We start from the raw sequence: 20,842 nt of genomic DNA, 5'->3' as shown, positions 1-20,842 counted from the left end.
CCTCTTACGCAATGCAGCAAGGAGGGGAGTGACTTGATTTTTTTTTTCCCTCTCTCTGGGAGTTGGTTTTCACTTCCTGCCCCTTCCGTGCCTTTGTCTCCACTGGACGCTGCCGAGGGCACACCTGAGGGGTGAAGGCACAGGGGGAGCGGGGAGACACCCTTCTCCTAGCATCGGTCCCACCTGAGACCACACAGGTGGGAGCTGAGAGCGTGTGCCTGGGGGTGAGCTGCAGGGTGGGGGGACACATCAGCCGCCATGGGGAGAGCGGGGACCTGGAGCGTGTCCAAAAGGTGGCATGTACTTGGGCACCGTCCCTCTTACCTTCATCTGTCTTCTCTCCCTTTAGGAAAGGACTAGGGTCTCAAGGCGGTGAGGACCAGGGTGCCAGGATGGCCAGCAGGAGACCGGGTCCGCAGTCCAGATTCAGGGTCTGCCTGGTGCTGGTGGCAGTGGCAGTCGTCTTTGGTGAAGAGCAGGAGACAAAACCATTTGGAGAAACCTGCCTGGAGGACTTTACGGTGGGGATGCCGGGTTTGGTGCTGGACACAGACGCCTCCGTCCAGAATGGAGCCACCTTCTTGTCGTCCCCCATGGTCCATCGGGGCAGGGACTGCATGAGGGCTTGCTGTAAGGACCCTGCTTGTAACCTGGCCCTCGTGGAGCAGGTCCCAAACTCAGGGGAAGACGACATCCAAGGCTGCTTTCTCCTCAACTGCCTCTACGAGCATACTTTCGTCTGCAGGTTTATGAGGAAGGCTGGCTTTCTCAACTTCTTGAAGAAGGATGTCTACGGTGCCTACGAGGCAATGCAGAAGCACGGATCTAATGGTAAGGTGCCCATAATGGATCTGTGCCATCTGGGGTTGGGTGAGCACCGAGGGCTGCTGGCCTCAGTTCTTCCAGCTCTCAGTTGTGCAGCTGTGCTGCCAAATGGCTGGGACAGAGTGGTGTTAAGCTTAGGTTTCTATACGCCCGTCCATGGCAGAGGTTTTCCCTAACTTTGATCGGTGCCTCAATTTACCTATTAGCAAATGGAGCAGGAGCCATTCTTTAACCTATTTGAGTCGGGTGGAGTGTGTGTTTACTGAATGCAGGCTGTGTTTTTGATACTTGACAACACAGAGGAAAAGGGTGCTGTTTTTCTTCTCCCTTCCCCCAGGCTTTTAATGTTGGAAAGTGAAATCCCCTAAAATCTAAACATTGACGCCTTTTAAAGGGCCACATTAATCTGCTAATTGCTCAGGGGCTGGAGGCAGGACGCAAGGCGCTTACTTTTCCTTACTTGCCGGGGCGGCAAGGTGCCTTGGTACCGCGGGGTTTGTTGGGGTTTGTGTGGTTTTGCTGGGTGGGTTTTGGTTAGAAAGCTCCCCCTCTGGAGGTGGGTTTCTCTTTTCCAGCCTCTGCTTCCCTGCTTGGAAAGTTTGCACCTGGCCTGGTGGAAAACAAAGTAATCTGTAGCTGGCCGCTTGCCACATGCTCTGCAGTCTCCGTAAACATGCAGTGTGTTCAGAAACACCAAAAACATGCCAATTCCTTCTTCTGCCTCCTTTCTCCCTTGTTTTGGAGGAAGCCGAACAAGCCTCTGGCTTGACTGCGTGTTTTGGCAACCATAACCAGTTTATTACCTGTTGATGGATGGGCAGGGCTGCCAGGAGATCCCCGTGCAGGACATCCTCCTCTGGGCCCCTCCCAGCCAACCCTGGGGGCAAGGAAGAGCAGTTGTGCAGATACCAAGGGCAGCAGCTGGTGCATGGGCTTAGGCCCCATCGTGTGAGCTGAGCAGTCTGGGATGTGCCAGCCTGTGAGGCTGACTGCTTTTGTCACGGCAGAGGCGGTTCTCCTGTCCTTTGTCCCCACTAGTCATATTTTAGGGCCTTCTGGTGAATCTCTAGCTCCCTGTTGCAGTAGTCATCCCATGTCTTTGTCCTGGGCTCAAAACCCTTCCCAGGAGAGCTGCAGTTAGTGAGGAGCTAAGCCACATCTCCAGGAGTCCAAACTCCTACATGCTTTGCTGTAGGAGGAAAGGGGAATGCATCATCCCCGGTGCATCCTGATTTCACAAGGTTAGATTAAAATATAATGTGCTGTTGAGCAACGCAGCCCTTCACCAGTGCAGACCGGTGTGCTGTACAAGGAGGCTGCAGACCCGCGGCAGCAGGTCGCAGGGCCCAGCATGGCCTACGTGCAGGACACTGGGAGGCCTCCCCGGGTCACCGAGCTGCCTCGAGAGATGTTGTTTGCTGCTCCAGCCTTATCCCTGGCCATGGCAGGACGGGGTGGCTGGGCAGAGCTGGCTCCCCTGGCTAGGTTTGGCACCCAGCTGCCTGCCGGAGCATCCCAGCCAACGACAGGCAGGTGCTGCCTCGTGAGCCAGCCCTGACGCTGCTTCCCGAGGGGTTGGGATGGCTGTGGTGGAGCAGGAAGGCTGCATGGAGAGGGGGAAAGCGTGCTAGAAAGGCTCTGTTAGGACCACTGCCTGCCATGCCCCTCCTCGCTCACGTGGGGCTTGCGCCATGGCACCGCTGCAGGTGTAGGAAGGGCTCAGTCCTTCTACACCCCGTGTTTGCTCTCAGAGCACGCAGGGCGCCAGGCAGGGCTCCAGCTGTGGCAACAGACACCAGGGAGCTTGCTGCCGTGTGTTTGCATCAGGCTGTTCATGCTGTGCTTTGTTGGGAAATGCGTTTCTGGGGCTAAATCAGGCTATCCTGGCTGAGCCCTCCTCCCCAGGGCAGCTGAGTAGATAGTTAAGAATGCAGATCTTGATTTTGGTTGAGAGCCAGAAAGAATCAACAAAGACAACAACCCCAAATCCCCCTTTCCCCCCCCCCCCCCCCCAGTGTGGGATAGTGGAGTGGGGTCAGACCAGGAGGAGGTGGAGGAGTGTGGCTGCTGGGAGGGGGGACACGGAGGTGCAGGTGCAGGAGGCCAAGTCAACACGCCCCTGGGCGCTTGCTGGGCGCCTAGCAGCAATAAGGAAGTTCAGCATGGGTTCAGTTTCTGGGCTTTTTGAGGATGCCTGAAGAAGCAGGGTGAAACTGGTGAGTAAGGAAGCGGTTTTCAGCACGCCAGACTTTCCCCCCATGTGTTTTTAGGCAAAAAAAAAGAGAAAAAAAAAAAACTCTTGGACCTGATTTTGCGCTGCAGGCAAAGCTGTCAACCCACTGTTGTGCTGCATCTCCGTGAAAATGGAAAGCTCTTCTGGAGCCTGGGTTGTCGTCACCCCCCCCCCCGAGGCTGGGCTCCAAAGGATGGCAGGAAGCTTATGCACTGCTTTATAGTCCCTTTCCTTTACCTGCTGTCAGGTGTCCTCAAAGCCTCCAGGGTATGCTCCAGACAGTCTGCAAAAATGAGGATTAGAAGCATGTTTTCCTAATGAATAGTGAAATATATGTTTATGCAGTTTAGAAGCCCCACTGGGTGACATTAAAGAAAAAAGCCACGTATTCCAAGACTCACTGGGAGAAGGCCTGTTGAATTAAGAGGTTGATATATGTTCAAGAGGAGACTAGATAATTCTTGAAAGAAAGAGCACACCTGGGGACTGCTGAATAGACAGATTTAATTTTGGAGTGTTTCCTGACCCTGATGGCAGCAGCTGAAAGCTGGGAGAGTATTATGGGGGAAGCATCGCGTATCCTTGCCCTGATCTTGCTCTTCCTTGAGCATGCACAGAGAGACCACTGGAAACTGAGCACTGGGACAGGGGCACCCCTGACGTACCCCACTCCAGCCACTCCTGGGTTTTTATGACTTCAGAAAAATTCTAAAGGTACTGGTAACAGAGAACACAGCTGCAATCTAGCGTCTGCACATCATCCAAGTATGTTTTCAGTATTCTGGAGAACAAGAGCTTCTGAGTCCAGGATAAGATGGCGATGGCAGTTTGGTTCTGCCTCTTGCCTGCTCCAGCTCCTGTACAGCCCAAAGCCTCTGCTGGCATCGTTAAAAGGCACTGTCCCCTTAAATCGCTTCCCAGACTGAACTTTGCTGCGAGTTTTCTGCCTGGCTCATTCGGGAGGGGCAGGCTCACCGTGCACTTTGTCGGTAATAATGGAGCCCATTTTTGTTTAGGTAACCATGAGCTTATTCTGGTCTGGGCAAACCAGTTCTGGGCGTGAAACTGGAAAATAACCTCCCTGAACCTTTGTCCGTTTCATGAACTGAACCCCTTGCGGTGGTTGTGAAACGCTCGGTGACACTCTCCTTGAATTTGAGTGGGAGACGGGCTTGTGGGGGGGAGACAGGGAGCGCGGAGGAAAATGGGGGGTGCAGGAGGCGCCCGCTCCCACCTAACCGTGGATGGAGCTTTGCAGGTTACAGCTTTGGTGACACACTCAAAATGGAGAGCTCCCCAGGCCAACGTCCGCCTCTGAAGGTTTGGTCCAGCCACCATCCTCAGGTGCCCAGCACAGGGGAGAGGGGGAACGGCAGGGTCGGTAACCACATCGCAGAGACCGGTGATGGGCCCTTGGAGACCGGTCCAGCTTCCTGCTGCACGGCTGCAGAGAGGTTAAGCTGACCTGCTGTGTGCTTCTCCTGCAAACCATTGCACAAGCCTCTAGAAACTAATCCTGAGAGCTGCTTTGCCTTGCGTGAGTTATAGAAAAACTTTATGGCTTTATTGTGGCCGGATTTACTGCCCAGCCAGGACAAATCCCTGCAGAAAGAGTCCGCATTTCTCTTTTTCCAAGCAACTGTTCTGTTGCCCTTCTCTTTTCCCCCCTCCTCAGGCAAATTAACAGCACAACAACATCCTTCATTGCCTTGCCTGTTATTGTGCAGTTTCCTAGTGCAGGTGGGTGAGATTTGCATGACCCCCAGCTGCGAGCTGTTTGCTTTCGCATGGCAGCCTTGGCACACAGGGCAGAGCAGGGATTCAGTGCTGGCAGGGGAGCAGCACTACTGCCCTGCCATCTTGCTCAGGCTCAGCTGGCACCTCGAAACCTCCGAGGTTTTGTGTCTCATGCCTGGACACCAGCCTGGAATTTGGGTGGCCTCGTTTCTGTTCCCGCCTCTGCTGCTGATTTGCCTCATGGCTTTGAGCGGTGGCTTTTGTCCTCAGCGAGGTCCCTCCGTGTCCCCAGCACTAGCACTGCTCATCTTGCTTCTGAGCTGCTGCTGGGGACACAAGCAGGCAGTAGGTGACAATACACAAGCAATCTCAGCACATTCTGCAGTATTTTAAGTATTGCTTTACAGTCTCAAGTACTCAGGGTGTTATCTCCCTGAGCCCTGGAATGAAGCAAATCTGGTTTTCTGTGAATTTGTGTCTTGAGGGCAGCAGCTGGTATGTAAGCTCCAAAAGAGAAGCCTTCTATCTGTGAGCTTTGCTTTCTCCTGCAGGATTTCGCGGGCACCTGATTCCGCTGGCAGCGGGGTCCCTGCTGGGGTCTCCCTCCCCACCTCATGCTTGCTTTTACAGCCCTTGTAGGAATTCAGTATCTTTTAGATTTATGTTCCCCTGTCAGCTTTGGTTTGGATTTGTGCATTGGTGAAGCCAGACAAACCATTCACTATATAAGCCTTGAAACTTATTCACTGTGTAAGATCTAAAAATTTTTTAAAAAGCAAAACACGGGACTTGCAGCCTGAATATATTATGGGTCATTTAAATTTGGGATTTTGTTTTTAAGCATTTTGGATTTATCCTATTAAGTTTTTCTCCGGGATCATTAAAAAATAATCCTTTTCCTATCTATTTTCTGATTGGAAGCTGAAGTTGTTGCTTGATGATGTGACCCCAGGAGCTGGTGCTCCAACAGTAAAGAGCACAACAGCATCATAAAGCTTTAATCTCCCTACTAATTATGGACTTCTACGGAAACTTTCCAGAGACCAAAGAGCATTATAGCGAAGGCAATTTTCATTTTCAGACTACCTTTCAGAGCAAAAAGAACTGAATGGAGAATCTCCCTTCCAAGATTAGCTTGTTGGTATTTACCCTGTGTTAGTAAGCACTTGGTTATGAAGCTCAGGTGGAAAATGCCTGCTGAAGGCTTTACATAGTCAGTGTAATGAAAATGCTTCAAAGCTGCTGAGCTTTCAGAGGTCCTAAGGAGAAAAGAGAGTCATCTGAAAAAGAAATCTTGTGTTCCTAGTGAAAGGTCCTCCTTTGCAGTCACTGCACACAAGCAAATCCTCTGGTTTTCTGGGGGTGAACAGGCTTGGGAGTTTTGCTTGTCAGAGATGGAGTCTGGAGAGGTAGCTGGCCCATTACTCAGAACAGACCTTTTACTTCACTCGGCAATCCACGAGCCAAAGTGACTAAATTGATCTGTGGTAAAATGTTTGGCTTGTCTTTTATCTATGTATGTATGTATGTATGTATTTATTACAGTGTGCATACTTAAAAATGTCAAGGAAATATATGATCCGGAGTAAGATCTTGTTGTAAGTTAACAACCAGCCTTTGTGGTGCTGAAGAACTGGTCTTTCCCTTGTGTTACTGCCCCCACCTATTGGGCTTACCCTGGCAGGAGGGTGGCAAGAAGCAGATGGCGTTTCTCCAGCTCAGGCTCGTGGTGTTTGCCTGGCAGGAATGGCAGGAACGTGTCCCCTTCCCAGAGCTCGTACTGGTGTGTGGCTGTTTTCCCCTGTTTAGTTTGGGAAGAATTGCCAGCTGCAGTCTGCTTTTGGCTATGGATGCTCCTGTGGCCCTTGGTAAGATCTCTTGAAAATAAAGTGAAGCTCCATTTATTCATTCTACCGGCCCTGCTCAAACCAAGAGGCGCCAGGCTTGCCCAGCCCAGCTCGGAGTCTTCCAGCAGCCTCTGTGCCTGGTGGAGGCAGGATCAATCACTTTGGCATGCAGCCCTGGGGAGGGAGCAGCAGGCAGCGATGCCTCACCCAAAGGCCAAAGGACATCGGGGTGGGCACCTCTGCCTCTGATGCAGATGTCATCTTTCCGGCCTCTTTCAGCCCTCTCTGCCTGTTTTGGTGGTTGCTTGTCAAAGCCTCATTGGGTCATCCCACCCAATACTTCCATGAGAAGATGGGCTGAAAGATAAAGCCGGTGACAGTCTGCGGAGAGCAGACCAGTGTGATAAAGTTAACCAGAAGCCCTGCAGCTGCACGAGCTATAAGTGACCGAGCTGTTCTCACACACCAAAACCACAGTCCCTCCAGCCTGGTGACAGGGTGGCTGGGGACCAGGCTGCAGGTGGAGCTGAAGGTGGAGGAGAAAAGGTGGAGTTGTAAAACGGGAAGGTTGATTTCATGTGTGACTTTCTGGTGGCAGCAGCGTTTGTAAAACCAGAATGGGACTAATCATCTTCACTTCGTTTTGGTATCTGAAGATATGGAAAATAGAAGGTTCTGGGTGGACATGTGGCCAGTCTGACCTGGAATACATGTTGCAAAACCCTCTATATTTTCTTAAGTTATAGATGAAAGAACTTGCATGTAGGTTGTTTCAAATGTCAGTTTTGTTTGTATCTATGCCTTATACTCCAGGTCCCTTCAGTAGGCTCTCGCAAGAGGCAACAGCTGGGACATGAATCCTGAAACATTTACATGGGAAATTAGGAGCAGGTCTGTAACAATGAAAGTAATTAGCTGGAGGAATAGTTTTCCAAGGGCTTTGGACACTTTTCTTCAGTCCCAATTGTATCAAAATGGTAGAGTGACATAGCTAGATTAAAAATGAAAATTGATGCCATTCCAAAAGGCTCAGGCTGAACTTGAACATTGTGTCTTGGACTTGGTACGGGCACTACCAGGTGGAGTTTTATGGCTGGATGTACACAGGAGACATTCAGGACAAAGGAGATAATGAGTCAGGCTTACGGTGTCTCTGCGTAGTCTGATCTGGCTGGTATGGGCAGAGATCAGTTTTCCTCTCTTAAGTGCACAGCCTGGAAAAGTGCTTAATGGACTGTGGAGGCTGCTAGTAAGCTAATCCTTGTGATGGCACAAAAATAATAACAGCGTGAATGGCATTTGTGTGCATTTTCCAAGGTGCGCGTGTCAGGGTGTAAGATGAGGTGGAGGAGGGCTGTTTTCCACCCAAACCCCACCTTGCACAGTTAAGTACACAACACAGTGCTTACAGCTGGTGGTAGGAATGATGAGAGTCCGTCCCACATTCTTGAACACCCACATCAGGTCATCTCCCGAAGCGGCAGGGTGGAGATTGCTCCGTGCTGTTTTGCGAGGATGTGGTCCAGCTGTTAGAAGCACGGTGGCTGTAGCCACAGGGACACCCTCCTCCAGTGACTCCTGTGGGCAGAAACAGCTCAAAGGCACTGACAGAGTGGGTTGTGGAATTGTTAAATTACAGAGGGCAGCAGTAACGGTATTGATCGCCAGTTGCTTGCTCAGGCTGCAAGAAGCGCAGCTGTTTAAAAGTGTTTTTCCTTTTAGTGGATGATGTCTGTATTGATTTACCCCGGGAGAGTCCCCCCTTTCCCATGATGGAGACAAGGACTGGACCCTTCAGCCTCTTACCCGAGCCTTGCTCTGCACTTCTTCCACAGATGACCGTCCTCCGATAGCCCGCATTGGCAGGGACATGCGGGTGCAGCCCGGGGAGCCAGTGATGCTGAGAGGCGCAGAGAGCACAGACGACCGTGGGATTGTCAGCTATGAATGGAAACAGATCCTCGGTGACCCCTCTGTGGAGATGAAGGTAGGGAGATGCATGAAGGAAGCAGCTTGGTCAGTGTCACCTGCGGTCTGCTCCAGGCTGGGCTCTCCACGTTTAGCTGAGCTGGAGCAGAAACCATGTCTCCTGACAAGCTCCAAGATCTCTGGAGTGTGAACACTGTCTTGTAGATGTTAAATGTGACTTGTGGCTCTTGAAGAGCAAATGGTTGCTGTTAAACTTATGCAAAATACTCTAGAAAGCCTTGGAGCTTGTATGGAGCTCATGTGGCACCTTCTGGGAGAATTAGCAAAGGAGTGTACCAGGCCTACAGCTGGTTTTGAAGACTAGCAATATCTAGCTCTAGGGTGCTGAGGGGGCTATGGAAATCTGGAAATGCTGCTCTCCTTCTTTCTTTCTTTCCGCTAGCACAACCAAAGCAACTTTCCTCCCACCCTCCCCAAATAAAACAAAACAAAAAACAATAACTATCTAAACCAAAACAAAAAGAGTCATCTTTATCTTTACTCCTCTTACCTACTATGGAAGAGTAGGAAATATGTGAAGACAATTAAGAAATATGTGAGTATTTTAGAGCAATGCCTAAAGGTATCACAACTGCTACGTTTCAAAATGCTCTTCTTGATGAACAAGTCTGCCTTTGCTCTTTGGCCATGGGATCTCCTGCGTAATACTGGCTGCAAGGTCCAGGACAAATTTACCACTGGCCTTTAGTATTAAGCTAATGTGTTTTCAGTGTTTAAACTACCTTAAGATGTTATTTGGCAACACTGTCTTGAAACGTAACTAAAAAGGCAGAAACAGCATAGAAATTGAGGCCCAGCATTGTCAACAAACTTTGAGAAAAAGTTTGTGTCTATAAAAACAAAACTTTATTTTCTGACAAAATAAGTTCTTCTCCTTTAGAAACCTCTTAGCAGGCAAAGAAATATGCACTCTATTCCATTTCTGAAACTAAATATACTTTCCATATTCAAAATGAAAGGGTATATATTTCTTAAATATACCTAGCATATTTCCTATGTGCTATATAAATTATTCATGACAATTTTCATTTTTAAAGAAGTAAAATAAAAGCTGCAGATATTTTAGGCCTCTCCAAAGTCTTTTGCTTTCCCACATGCCTTCACAACATCCCCAGATATGAACATTCTAATGTTCTTCTGGTACTCTTTCACTCTGCTACTCCAGCTGGGTACCAGCAGTCAGAATCCAGCCCATGGATTTCAGGGGCACTGTACAGCACTGAGACATTTTTAATGCCAAAATTCTGCTTGAGGGTTTCCAGCCAAGCTTCTTTCTTCCTAATGCAGCATGGGTCTTGCATGGCTTTGCTCATGCCCTCATTACGTGTGCCTCTTCTCCATTAGCCTTTCTTTTGCATTCTCAGAAGCAGGAAGAAGACCAAGTAGAAATCTCCAACCTACAGGTGGGCACTTACGTCTTCCAGCTTACTGTCACAGACACCGCCCAGCAGAGAGACTTCACCAACATCACCATCGTGGTGCTGAATGCTGAGCAAACTGAAGGTGAGCCTGAGCCCACAAACATACAGCTGGTCTCCCCAATCCTGGGTGATGTTCTGGCATTACCAGTGCTCTTCTCAGGGGGTAGATGGGAAAAGAGAACAGCCAACAGACCGGGCTTGCATGTCAGCTTTTCCCAGTAAAAGCCTGGACCTGACAAACAGTAGAAAGTCTCTGCATTCACAGTGGTCTATTTTAGGTTTTTCTCATCCTCTGCAGAAGAGGTGCCCTGCAGTATCTGTTCTTCTCTGTATGACATTGCTCCCTCTACTGGGTAACACCAGAGTGGCTGGAGCCTGGAGGCCGTCAAGGGTGTAAGAGAGGAGAACCCAAAAGGCCTTGTTGACTCCACAGTTTTGTTGTGAAGGGCCTAATTCCCTTAAGCCACAAGTTAGGTGGAGTTGTCTGCGTGACATTCAGAGTCGCTCCAAAACGTTCAGTATGACAACTACATTAGGGGCAAAGCATTCTTGGACAAATGGTTGACTAGAATTTCTTCTTCTACCTCAGGTACCATAAAAATATAAGAACAGGCATATCAGGTCACTCTAAAAGTCTGTCAGAAATCCAGTACACCGCATCCAACAGCATCCAGAGTTTGATACTTGACAGTAGCTAGGACATGACATGCTATCGGTAAATCCCTAGTATGCTTGGCTACAAGGAATTTACAGCTATTTACAGCTATGTGAGGAATTTACAGTCTTTTTAAGTGAAAGAGGATGTTTTTGTGTTAAATATCCGTGGATGAGTCTTTGCATAGCAGTAGCATCCTGAAGCAAGGAGTTTCACACATAAACTCTGTGCTGTGTGCTTTCATGAATGTGGGACCTTCTAATTTAATTTTGTGGCCTCTCATGTAAGTATATATAAAAGCCTGCCTCTCGTATAAGTAAACATATAATGTGATTCCCTACTTGCTTTCTGCATACCACTCAGTGTTATGTAAATCTTTCAGACAAATGTCTACACCGTTAACAAACTTTCCTTTGAAAGATTTTCTCCTTGGTGTGGATGTCAAGCAAGCTAACCAGAGCCTTCTGTGCTCTTTCTCGATAGAGCATTGCTTGACTCCAAAGAAGGTGGGTTGGTGTCGCGGCTCTTTTCCACGCTGGTTTTACAACCCAGCCCTTCAGCAGTGTGAAGAGTTCATTTTTGGCGGATGCAAGGCCAACAAGAATAACTACTTACAGGAAGAGGAATGTGAACTCGCCTGCAAGAATGTTAAGGGTGAGTCTACTTCAAAAATCGACCCCCTCTTTCTCACGGGACTGGGATGTCCTTGTGGGCAGGTACTGCAGCTTCTTGGCTGGCAGCTAGCGGTAGAGCTGAGAAGACCTGGCTAGTTACGGATGAGGAGTCCTGCAGTGCTGATGTGTCTAACCCAGTTCCTGGAGCTCTGCTCCCCTGCTCAGTGCCAGGTCAGCTCCACTCAGTCAGCATCAAGCGTCACCACAGGCTTGGTGTAACCAGACAGGACAGGCAGTGGCAAGAGCTGGCTCATTCTGGCTCAACCTCTTCAGGACCAGGTGTACCTGGTGTGTCTCTGGCTGCAGAAACCCTCACCAAAACCTTGTGCCACACCTTAAGCCTAAATTCAGTATTTGCATCCCACACTGCTACAGGTCTCTGTTCTAGAAAAGGTACATTTCTTAGGTGAAACATGGAGGCAATATAAAGCTGATCTTAAGCTGACAAAGTGATGTGGTAGTAAATTTATTTTATTTTCCCACTTATCTCTTCAGGTTCTGTTGGTGGGCGACAAATGCCAGGTAAGCCTCCTTCACCCCTGTGTAATCCTGCCCTAAGCTCAGGCTTAGTGTCTCATATCCATTCCTGTGGCTTTTTGATTAGCAGTCAGTGTGGAAGTGAGGTGTTGGAGACTAATTTCTCTACCAAGCCTTTCACTTTCACATCATAGGAGAATTCAGGTTGGAAATTACCTCTAGAGGTCACCTGGTCCAACCCACTACTCAAAGCAGGGCCAGCTCTGAGTCATGTAAGGTTGCTCAGAACTGTGTCCAGGCCAGTTTTGGGTATCTCTGAGGAAGGAGATTTTATGCTCTCTCTGGACAACCCTCATATTTTTTTTCCCTTCTATGGAATCAGTTTCCCCTGTTGTAACTTGTGTCTGTTGCCGCTCATCCTATTACTATGCACCTCCAAAAAGAGTCTGTCTCTGTCTTTTCCATAACTTCATGCTAGGTCATGTGCTCCAACCTCTTCCTGAGTCTCTACGGCTTCCCTCCGGTATGCCAATGTCTTTTGTGACTAGGGAGCTCAGACCTGGGCACAGCACTGACCAGCTGGGACCACCTCTGGGGCAGAGGGGAACGACCACTTGTCTCCACCAGCTCTCCCAGCCCAGCGTGCAGTTGGCCATCCTTGCCACAAGAGCTCTCTGCTGACACATCCAGCACGTCCATCCTGACCCCCAGCGCCTCTTCTGCAGGACTTCTTTCTCTCTTCTTGGTGTCGGACTGGTGCTCTTGCATGGGGTTGTTCTGTCTCAGGTGTGGGACTTTTAGTTTGCTGCTTTGTCTTGGCATTTTCCTTTGCACTTCATGAGCAAAGCTGAAAGCCTTCTCCCACCTACCCTGCTCTCCCTGCATGCCATTGTGTCTCCTGCTACCCCCATTCTATATTACTCACAAGCTTTCAGTGGTTTCACTGCCCCAGTCTCTGCCCTTAAGCCAGGGACTGGGAAGCCTGCAGGCAGACCCTCCCAGTAAAGACGGAGGCAAAGAAGGCATTGAGTACTTCAGCCTTTTCTGGGTCTTTTGTCACCATGTCCCCATGGTGTCTGGAGCATTAACCTGTCTTGCTTCCACCTTCCGTGAGCTTTTTTTTTTTTGAGAGGAAGCAAGGCTGTTCCCAGAGGAGTGCTTGCCTTATAAACAAGAAGTTGCATTTTTTTTCTTTTTTTTGAGTAGAGTGGCACTGAAGAGAGAGCTTTGCCAGCCCTATCACCAGCTTTTAAGTCCTTCATAAAGCATCTATGTGGCAGGGAGAAAGAATGAATTTTAATGAACTATCTGAACTGTTTCTGATGCAGTATGCAATGGGAACTGTCAGGCCCCCTCCTTCAGATGCAAGGATGGCTGCTGCATTGATGCCTATCTGGAGTGTGACGAAACTCCAGACTGTGCTGATGGATCAGACGAGGTGTATTGTGAACAATGTAAGTTCTTCAAATTCTGGGTTAGAATACTTAGTATATGCACAGGGATGAGCACAATATAAGTTGCGTCTGTTGACTCAATGCTTTCCGTTGCCCTGTATTCTTACTCCTGACCCTGCATGAACTCTTCTGCAGTATTGTCATATTTGCAGGTTCTGCCATCTCCCTGGTTGCTGCTGACTGCTACAGCTGCTTTTCCTGCTGGGATGTTCCTTCCACTCTCTTCTCTGTGCCTGCCTGTGAGACTTGAGAGCCTGTTCTCTCCTCTTCCAATGTTTTATCTCTGAATGACCTTACCTGCTCTCCTCGTCTTTGGAGATGGAAAAATAAACCGTTATTTCTCCCAATTTGTCCAGCGTCTCAGTCCCCTCAACATCCTCACATTAAGCTAATATAAATGCACAGTGGCAAGCTGCTGAAATTTCTAATCCCTTCTTCCTCCCTCCTTCTTCTCACAGTGTTCCCATAATCTCTTCCCTATCTGTGTGTATTTTGTTACCTTTCTAGGCTGCAAGCATATGATTCATTTCTCTTGACCTCTCATTTCCTGCACTAATGCTCTTTCATACTTTTCAAAAATCTGGAGTGAGAAAAGTTTCCCCATTTTTCATGATGGAAAAACCTAAGAAAGCAGCCTTTGCTTTTCTTAGTTTCTCCTCTGTATTTGTGGAACTGACATTGGGAATAGTTTCTAGTTGTTACGTTTTATTTTCCCATGTTCCTTTCATAGCACTGAGATATCTAAGAACCTCAGGTTACATCTCTCTTTCCTTGGCTTGTAATAGTAAATAAATATTCAGGAAAGCCCTGTCTGCCCATGTCTATGTGGATGGAAGCTTTTCTTTATTTTTTATTTTTTTGTATTCAACTGGTGAGAGAAGTTCTAACACAAAATGTTTCTCTTGCAGATGCTCGTGAGTTCAATAGACTGCAGAAAATCAACATTACACGAAAGCAGGGTATGTACAGAGCACCTAGGCTGACATCTGCCAGCTTCTGCCTTTCTCTTCAGTTTTGTAGTGGCAGCTCACCGTGGCAATGCCAATTTGAGCATCTGCCAACTGGGCAGGGAGCACCCGAGAGCCACAGGTCTCACCATGGATGCCCTCTGCCGCAGTGCTTGTGCTCTTCTGCCATGAGCAGATGTTGCAGCTCTGGGAATGTGCTGCTTGGGCTAGAGCATCTCTCCCTTGCTTTGCCAGATCACTGTGTGGACTTGCCCGACACTGGTCTGTGCACAGAGAGCATCCCCCGCTGGTACTATAACCCATTCTCCGAGAAATGCGACCGCTTCACCTATGGGGGCTGTGGTGGCAACAAGAACAACTTTGAAGAAGAGGGAGAGTGCATGAAATCGTGTTCAGGCATCACAAGTAAGCAGACATAGTGAGGGCTGGAGTTTTACTGATCAATCTTGGAAAATCCCTCAAGATTAAGTTCTGTGGTGACAAAGAGGCAGTGCCTTGGGAGCCTTCAGACAAAGCAGTTCTGTTCTCAACCCCTGGCCATGTCCCACAGTGTTCTGCAATGTACGAAGTACTTGCGGGGAACAGTGCATGTCTACAGCACTCTTCTAGAGTGCAGTCTGTCACTTCCCAGAGCTGAAAAAACGTTTTGGGTGCTGATGTTTAAAAATGTTCAGAGGAGCATGACAAAACCAGACAGAGACATGGTATGGCCTCTCTAAAAACAATATAATTTTCTAGCTTGGCTCCAGCTCTTCACAAGAGGGAGGGGAGAAATGAAGAAAATTCTCAATGACACATATGAGGCAGAAGTTTTAAACAAACAAGAGGAAAAACTTTCACACTGTAGTGCCCTGTAGGTGTTGCTGTGGAGACCAACAGCAGACATGGGAGGAATTCTGACAAACTGCATCTGCTAGGAGGCAATGTTGCTGCTTTTGCGAAGTGACAGCCTCAGCTAGAGTGTGCCTCACAGGTCTGCCCTGAGAGCTCAGGACCAGGGCTGTCAGGAAGGGTGGTGTATGCATGTAGTCACTTCACAGTACCGGGAATGCACTCCTCAGAAACCTGTCTTAGCCCTTGTTCCCACCTTTCTTTGTAAAACTTTTTTCCTGTTTCTGCTCTCAATTCAGAAGCAGATGCCATTGGCCGGAGATGGGAATCATTTGAGCCCCACAGTGCTATGTTAAGTGAGTAACAGTTCTTCATACAGAGCTTGTTTGTTGCTTTCACCCTGTCCTGAAAAAAAAAAAAAGTGCCTTTCCTTGAAAATAATAAACTTCTTTCCTATTCCCCATGCCCCTTCCGAGGGGTTGAGGGAGCAATGTGGGACTTGTGGGACACTAGCAGTAGCCAGAGAGATTATTCTGCGGACTGTCTGTCTCTGGGCTAATTTCTCCTTCATCTGTGACTCGGTAGCTCATAGCAAAGGCTCCTGATTTCCTTTTTATCAACATGCATGAACGTTCAACATCAAAAATGACAAGGAAAATTCTTCCTAATGGCCACATTTACAGAAGAACTGCTAGCTTCTGGAAAAAAAAAAAAAAAAAGTCCAAGTGGTTACATGAATAATGTCTGGTGCTTGATTGTGGGGACATCTCATGACCCTATACCTCCTCTCTACAATTGTAAAGAACACCAAAGCCATTGAACTACAAGTTCTTAAAATAACAACACATTAAGCTTTGTGTCCTTTTTCACCACAGGGCTGTAAGACCTCTTTCTTTAGTAGAAAACTGGAATTATACCCTTCTGTTCTTCAAACCTAGAGGGTGATTTAACCCTCACATTCACCCCAGCTCTCAAATGCATCATGTTTGCCACATGTCCATCAATAACGTAGGAGTTTGGTCAGTTGTAAGACTGCTGACTGCTGTGCTCACAGCACTGCTACAAGCTCTTTCCCCACAGACCCAGACCATCCACCACAGCTTGCTCCCATGGCTTTATTCCAACCAGGGGATGCTTCTCTGCGACCACCCCGCTGATGTATGAAGAAAGGTCAGCATTAGAGAAGTGTTTGGTGTTTATACATGGACGAGTCTGCCGAAGTCACCGAATAGCCTTTAGAGGGCGTGGTGCATCTGAGAAATGATGGGAGCCGTGACTTGAGAGAGATGATGCCTGTACCTTGGCTGTACCCTTATGCCATGTGGTTCTCTTCCTTCTTCACCCAGTTTTGAAGTGACCCCTTGGTTGCCAGCCCACCCCTCCTCCTTTTTGCCATAACAACTTCTGCAGCAGCTTTTGTGCTTGCTCCTTCCTGACCGCCCATGCTGTGCCAGAGCTCATGGAGCAGCCCTCCTAACGCGTTCGTGTATCCCCTGCAGGTGCCTTTGAGGTGGTGATTGCTGTGCTCCTCGGCATCTGCATCATGGTGGTCCTGGTGATCATCGGCTACTTCTTCCTGAAGAACAGGAGGAAGAACAGCCGTCGCCGTCAGCCGACCACCGCTACCAACTCCACCCTCTCCACCACAGAGGACACTGAGCATCTGTTTTACAACGGTGCCACCAAACCAGTCTGACCTACAGCCTCTCTCTCTCCAGCCGCGCATTGGGACATTCCCAAGAACTTCTGGAGTTTTGTTTTTAGACAGGGGCCTGTGCCTGAAGGGCTTTTTTTTTTCTTAAAGACATTTGTAGCATGAGGCCAAGATCTAGCCATGATTTGGCAGTAATAGTGGTTGTGATTGTCCTGGCTAAATGGCTGCTCTGGACTGAGGACCTGGGAGCATTTTGATGCTCTCTGATGTCTATCCCTTCCTAACCTCAAACAATCCAGTGAAAACTCTGAATGACAACTTTCTTCCTTCTCAAACCTGGAGCACAAGTCAGCTCTACTTACTGAAGGACCCTGAGATTGCATCTGTGTAGCATTCATATTGGTGAATGGTGCAAGCTCACCAGAGCCAGCAATTTTGTGTTTGCAGTGCCGCTTCCTTCCACCCAGCCTCATAGTTTCTGCCCTTTCCCCACTTTGCAAGGTGGCCCTGCCTTCCCGCAGTCCTCCTGGTCATGGTGAGCCTCGTGGGGACTGTGTGCTTCGGGTAACTGGCTGGACCTGTTCTGAGAGCTCTGCGACACTGTCCGGTGGTTCCTGTTCTCATGATGGAAGGAAACAGAAATACCTGTTTTAATCACTAGGCTTTGCTTTTTAACAAAAAGCGCACCTAGATATTTTTTTCTGCCTGGCTGTCACGTTACAGCCGCCTGCATACAGTATGTGTCCACCATTTTCTCTCCCTGAGTTGCCCTGGTTGCTTTTCCAGTGTTCAGCCTGACCCTGAGCACATTGACACAATATCTATTTATTCTCACATAAAATGAAAGGGAATGTCCTGACTTTCCTGCTGATGGTGAGGGGAGGACAGAAGGACCCAGCTGCCCCCGTTGCTGCTGTGGTGCCAGCCAGTGGTGACCATGGCAAACCTTGTGCTCCCAAAGGGGCTGCCCAGAAACCTCGTGGGAAAGCACTGCCTGGTGTTTGGGAAGCATCCGTGAGGGAGGTAGGGAAGGAGAGGATTTTGGGGAGAAGTGCAGTGAAGGAACCAGAGGGTTCCCTGGAGGTACTGAGGCCATCTGCGTGGTCCTGGCTGTGCCACCGAGCAGTGCCGGTGGCTGCTGCTCCCTCCAGGAAGCTTGTGCTGCTATTTTGGTTTTACTGCCCTCTCCTCACACAGCTGCTGACCTGAGTCGCTGTCATCAGGAGCAGGCCAGCTAACATCCTCCTTCCTGCTGGCCTGTCCCTCCCGGTGCAAGATGAGCCCAGCCCTGGGAGGTCCAGAGCTCATCCCTGGCCCCATGGCAGCAAGTGACATCCCCACCTCGCTGAGGTCCTGCGTGCTCCCCGTAGGCTGATGTAGCAGGGTGCCCCCCAGCTCTGTACGGCTACGTCTGCAGCATCCAGGCTTGTGCCTCTGGTTGCTGAGGGCTTCAGCTGTGGGCTGAAACTGCTGTTTCTGTAGTGCCTGGTACGCCCTGCCAGGCATGGGGTTGGCACCAGTCCCTGAGCCCCCTGTGCCTACTGTTCCTGGAAAACTGCTGTGAAGAGAGAGGAAATGGGGTGCGTGCGTGCGTGCGTGTGTGTAACAAAGCACAAATCTATGTACAGATTTTAGTTTAAATGCTTGGACCCTTTCAGGGCTGAGGGCAGAGTGGCTCTGGAAGGCTCTGTTGATGGCTCGGGGAATGGCTCATCTCCCATGTGCAGCTCTGGGAGAAGTGCTGAGTTGTGCCAGTGCCTGGGCTGGAGGGGAAGAAACTGCTGCCCACAGACTGGTGGCGATCTGACTGCACGCTTCTCCCTGTCACAGCAGGGCTCGTGCTCACAGCCATCTGCCCCGGTGTCCCTGGGGCAGGTCAGATTCCTCCATGGCTTTTCACGGTCTGTCTCGTATCATTTCTTCCATCGCTCCGATTTTCCCACAGCCTATGCAATAAACTTACCATCTTGATTTACTTTTTGTGCATTCACTCTGATAATGCAAGTTGCAATAAAAGGGAATTGTTTGTCTTATCTGGCTTGGGAGTGGTGTCTGAGAAGCAACGACCTGCCGAGGAAGAAGGTGCCGTTCCCATGCCTGCTATCTCCCACCCTTTCATCTGCAGGTGTTGCTGCAGCCACAGTGCCGCGGTTTGGGGAGGGCTGGGTGGGGGGCGCAGCACGAACAGGTGAATGCAGCAGGTAGGGTTAACTGGAGAGAGCAATCCTGCCTGGGGAGTGCTGGGGGTGAGATCATTGCCCACTAAGTCAGGGAGAGATGAGGCAGGGTGTAACCTGAAACTGGGTTCCAGCTGGTCAGACTGGTTTCCATCTGAAACCAAGAGCAGACACTGCACTTCAAACAGGACTTGCTCTCCAGCATCTCCAGGCTGGTGAGATGTAACTTACTGCGATGTAAGGTTAGCTAATGGGCCATGGACGTGCATTAAAACTGGGCTGCCCTGCCCCTGCATCACCAAACTGGTGATGCCGGGCGTCCCAGCACTGCTCCCCACCAGGAAGGTTTTCTGACCTGCGCTCTGCTCCGGTCTTTGCCCTGTCACCGCCATCTCTCTGCTCATGCCCAACTTACGCCAGCCGTCCTGTGCAGCTGCTTACACCCACGCTACCCCCATGTGCCCTCTGAGGGGCTGCCCCAGGAGAAAATCTGGGGTCACCAGTCCTGGCATGGAGTGGGTAACCCATGGTGTGGATGTTGGAAACGGAGGCTGCTTCTCTGATACACCCAAAGAGAGAGGGCTACGTGTGTTACACTCACGTTCACTTAAAGCTTGTCATCCTGTTCCAAGCTCCTTTGGGATGGAGGGAACGAGGGGTGTCAGGATGTCAGCACAACCCAGGGAAGCTCGGAGCCTCAGCAGGCCCCAGTGCTGCCGGCTGTAAAGATGTGCTCCCCAGCCCTGCACTCCCCAGCTTGTATGGTGCGGGGTCAGACCCCTGATGGTCAGCCAGCCCTAGCTCTTCCCCTGGCAGCAGCCAGAGATGAATGCTTGTGTAAGGCACTGCTGCCAGGACTGTGCTGCTCCACCGAGGGCAACCCGCTGCCTGTTCCACAGCATCCAGTCTGATTTGTTCGTGGCCTCCACCTTTGCGGAAGGAAGACCACAGAGCTGCTCATGTCCAGCAAAGCTTTTTACCCACCTCGCTCCCACTGCCAGGGGGGCTTGCCTGAGACTGTGGGTGATTTAATCCCAGTGGGCTCAAGGAATCCTCGGACGCCTTGTGTGGCTGCCAGGCTGGCGTCAGGAAGCATTAGCTCACAGTTCGATATCAGGTGTCTCCGGCCTCCCCGTGGCACAATGGCTCTGTAAATAAACACAGCAGCTGCCCCCGGCAGGACAGGGGATGGCTCCACAGCGGCAGGCCAGAATATTGTCTCCTGCACAAAGGCCACGGTGATGTGATACTTTCTGATAAGTTGCTTCTGCTTTCTGGCTTTATTTATTGCTTAAGGAAGAAATTATTTTGGCTTTGAGGTCAAACAGTTCATTCAGGTTATCGACAGAGCTCTAAAAGAGGGAGGAAGGAGGATTGGGCTTGTTTTCAAGCTCTGCAGAATGTAAAAAGAAATTTGAATGCACACTGTGGAGTGTGCTTGTTTATGCGCCTAACAGGGTTTTCTTGGGACTGTGGGCTGCAGCCCACCTCTACCACATCTTTCTCTGAGGAAGACAACCAGATCCCCCCCGGCAGAGGTGGCACCAACCTAGTGCTGGAGAGGACCACCTCTTCCACCCCTTCCCATGACAATCTGGACCTTCCTCCAGGGTGCTCTGGCCCCAGTGCAGGGGTTAAGGTGGCCGAAGCAGCTGAGGGCCAACGTGGCAGAGCACTTTGCATGCAGCCAGCAGGGGGACAGTGTTGCATGTTTTCCAGCCAGTTCTGGGATTCCTCAACTGATGATATATATCTAAAGCCTCAAGAACACTATCATGGGGTGAACAGCAGGAGGCTGCTCAGGTGAAGGACGCAAGGCTCCATTGCAAGTTAATTGGCAGTGTCCTTTGCTCTGAGCCTTATCTTTCCTTCCACATGTGGGTAACTCAGCCTCCTGGGG

The 20,842-nt window shown here is 49.8% G+C and overlaps 1 protein-coding gene across 3 annotated transcripts; it reads left to right on the top strand.

The window, feature by feature from the left end:
- The first annotated feature begins 33 nt into the window (after positions 1-33).
- SPINT1 (serine peptidase inhibitor, Kunitz type 1) lies at positions 34-18,798 on the top strand. Of its 3 annotated transcripts, XM_080593458.1 has the most exons (11): positions 36-197; positions 350-831; positions 8,478-8,629; positions 9,996-10,134; positions 11,191-11,361; positions 11,877-11,903; positions 13,187-13,312; positions 14,221-14,271; positions 14,515-14,685; positions 15,411-15,467; positions 16,611-18,798. In XM_080593458.1, exons 2-11 carry the CDS (start codon positions 393-395, stop codon positions 16,805-16,807), a joined length of 1,530 nt encoding a protein of 509 aa, XP_080449584.1. In that variant the 5' UTR covers positions 36-197; positions 350-392; the 3' UTR covers positions 16,808-18,798. The 3 variants fall into 3 exon arrangements, with proteins under 3 accessions (XP_080449585.1, XP_080449584.1, XP_080449586.1); XM_080593459.1 differs by lacking the exon at positions 13,187-13,312 and having other exon boundaries at positions 34-197; XM_080593460.1 differs by lacking the exons at positions 14,515-14,685; positions 15,411-15,467.
- The last annotated feature ends 2,044 nt before the right edge of the window (positions 18,799-20,842 follow it).

Source organism: Anser brachyrhynchus (assembly GCF_964034855.1).
Source record: "Anser brachyrhynchus genome assembly, chromosome: 5".
NCBI lineage: Eukaryota > Metazoa > Chordata > Aves > Anseriformes > Anatidae > Anser > Anser brachyrhynchus.
Note: the sequence above shows the minus strand (reverse complement) of the source record. Positions and strands in the feature narration are given on the sequence as shown.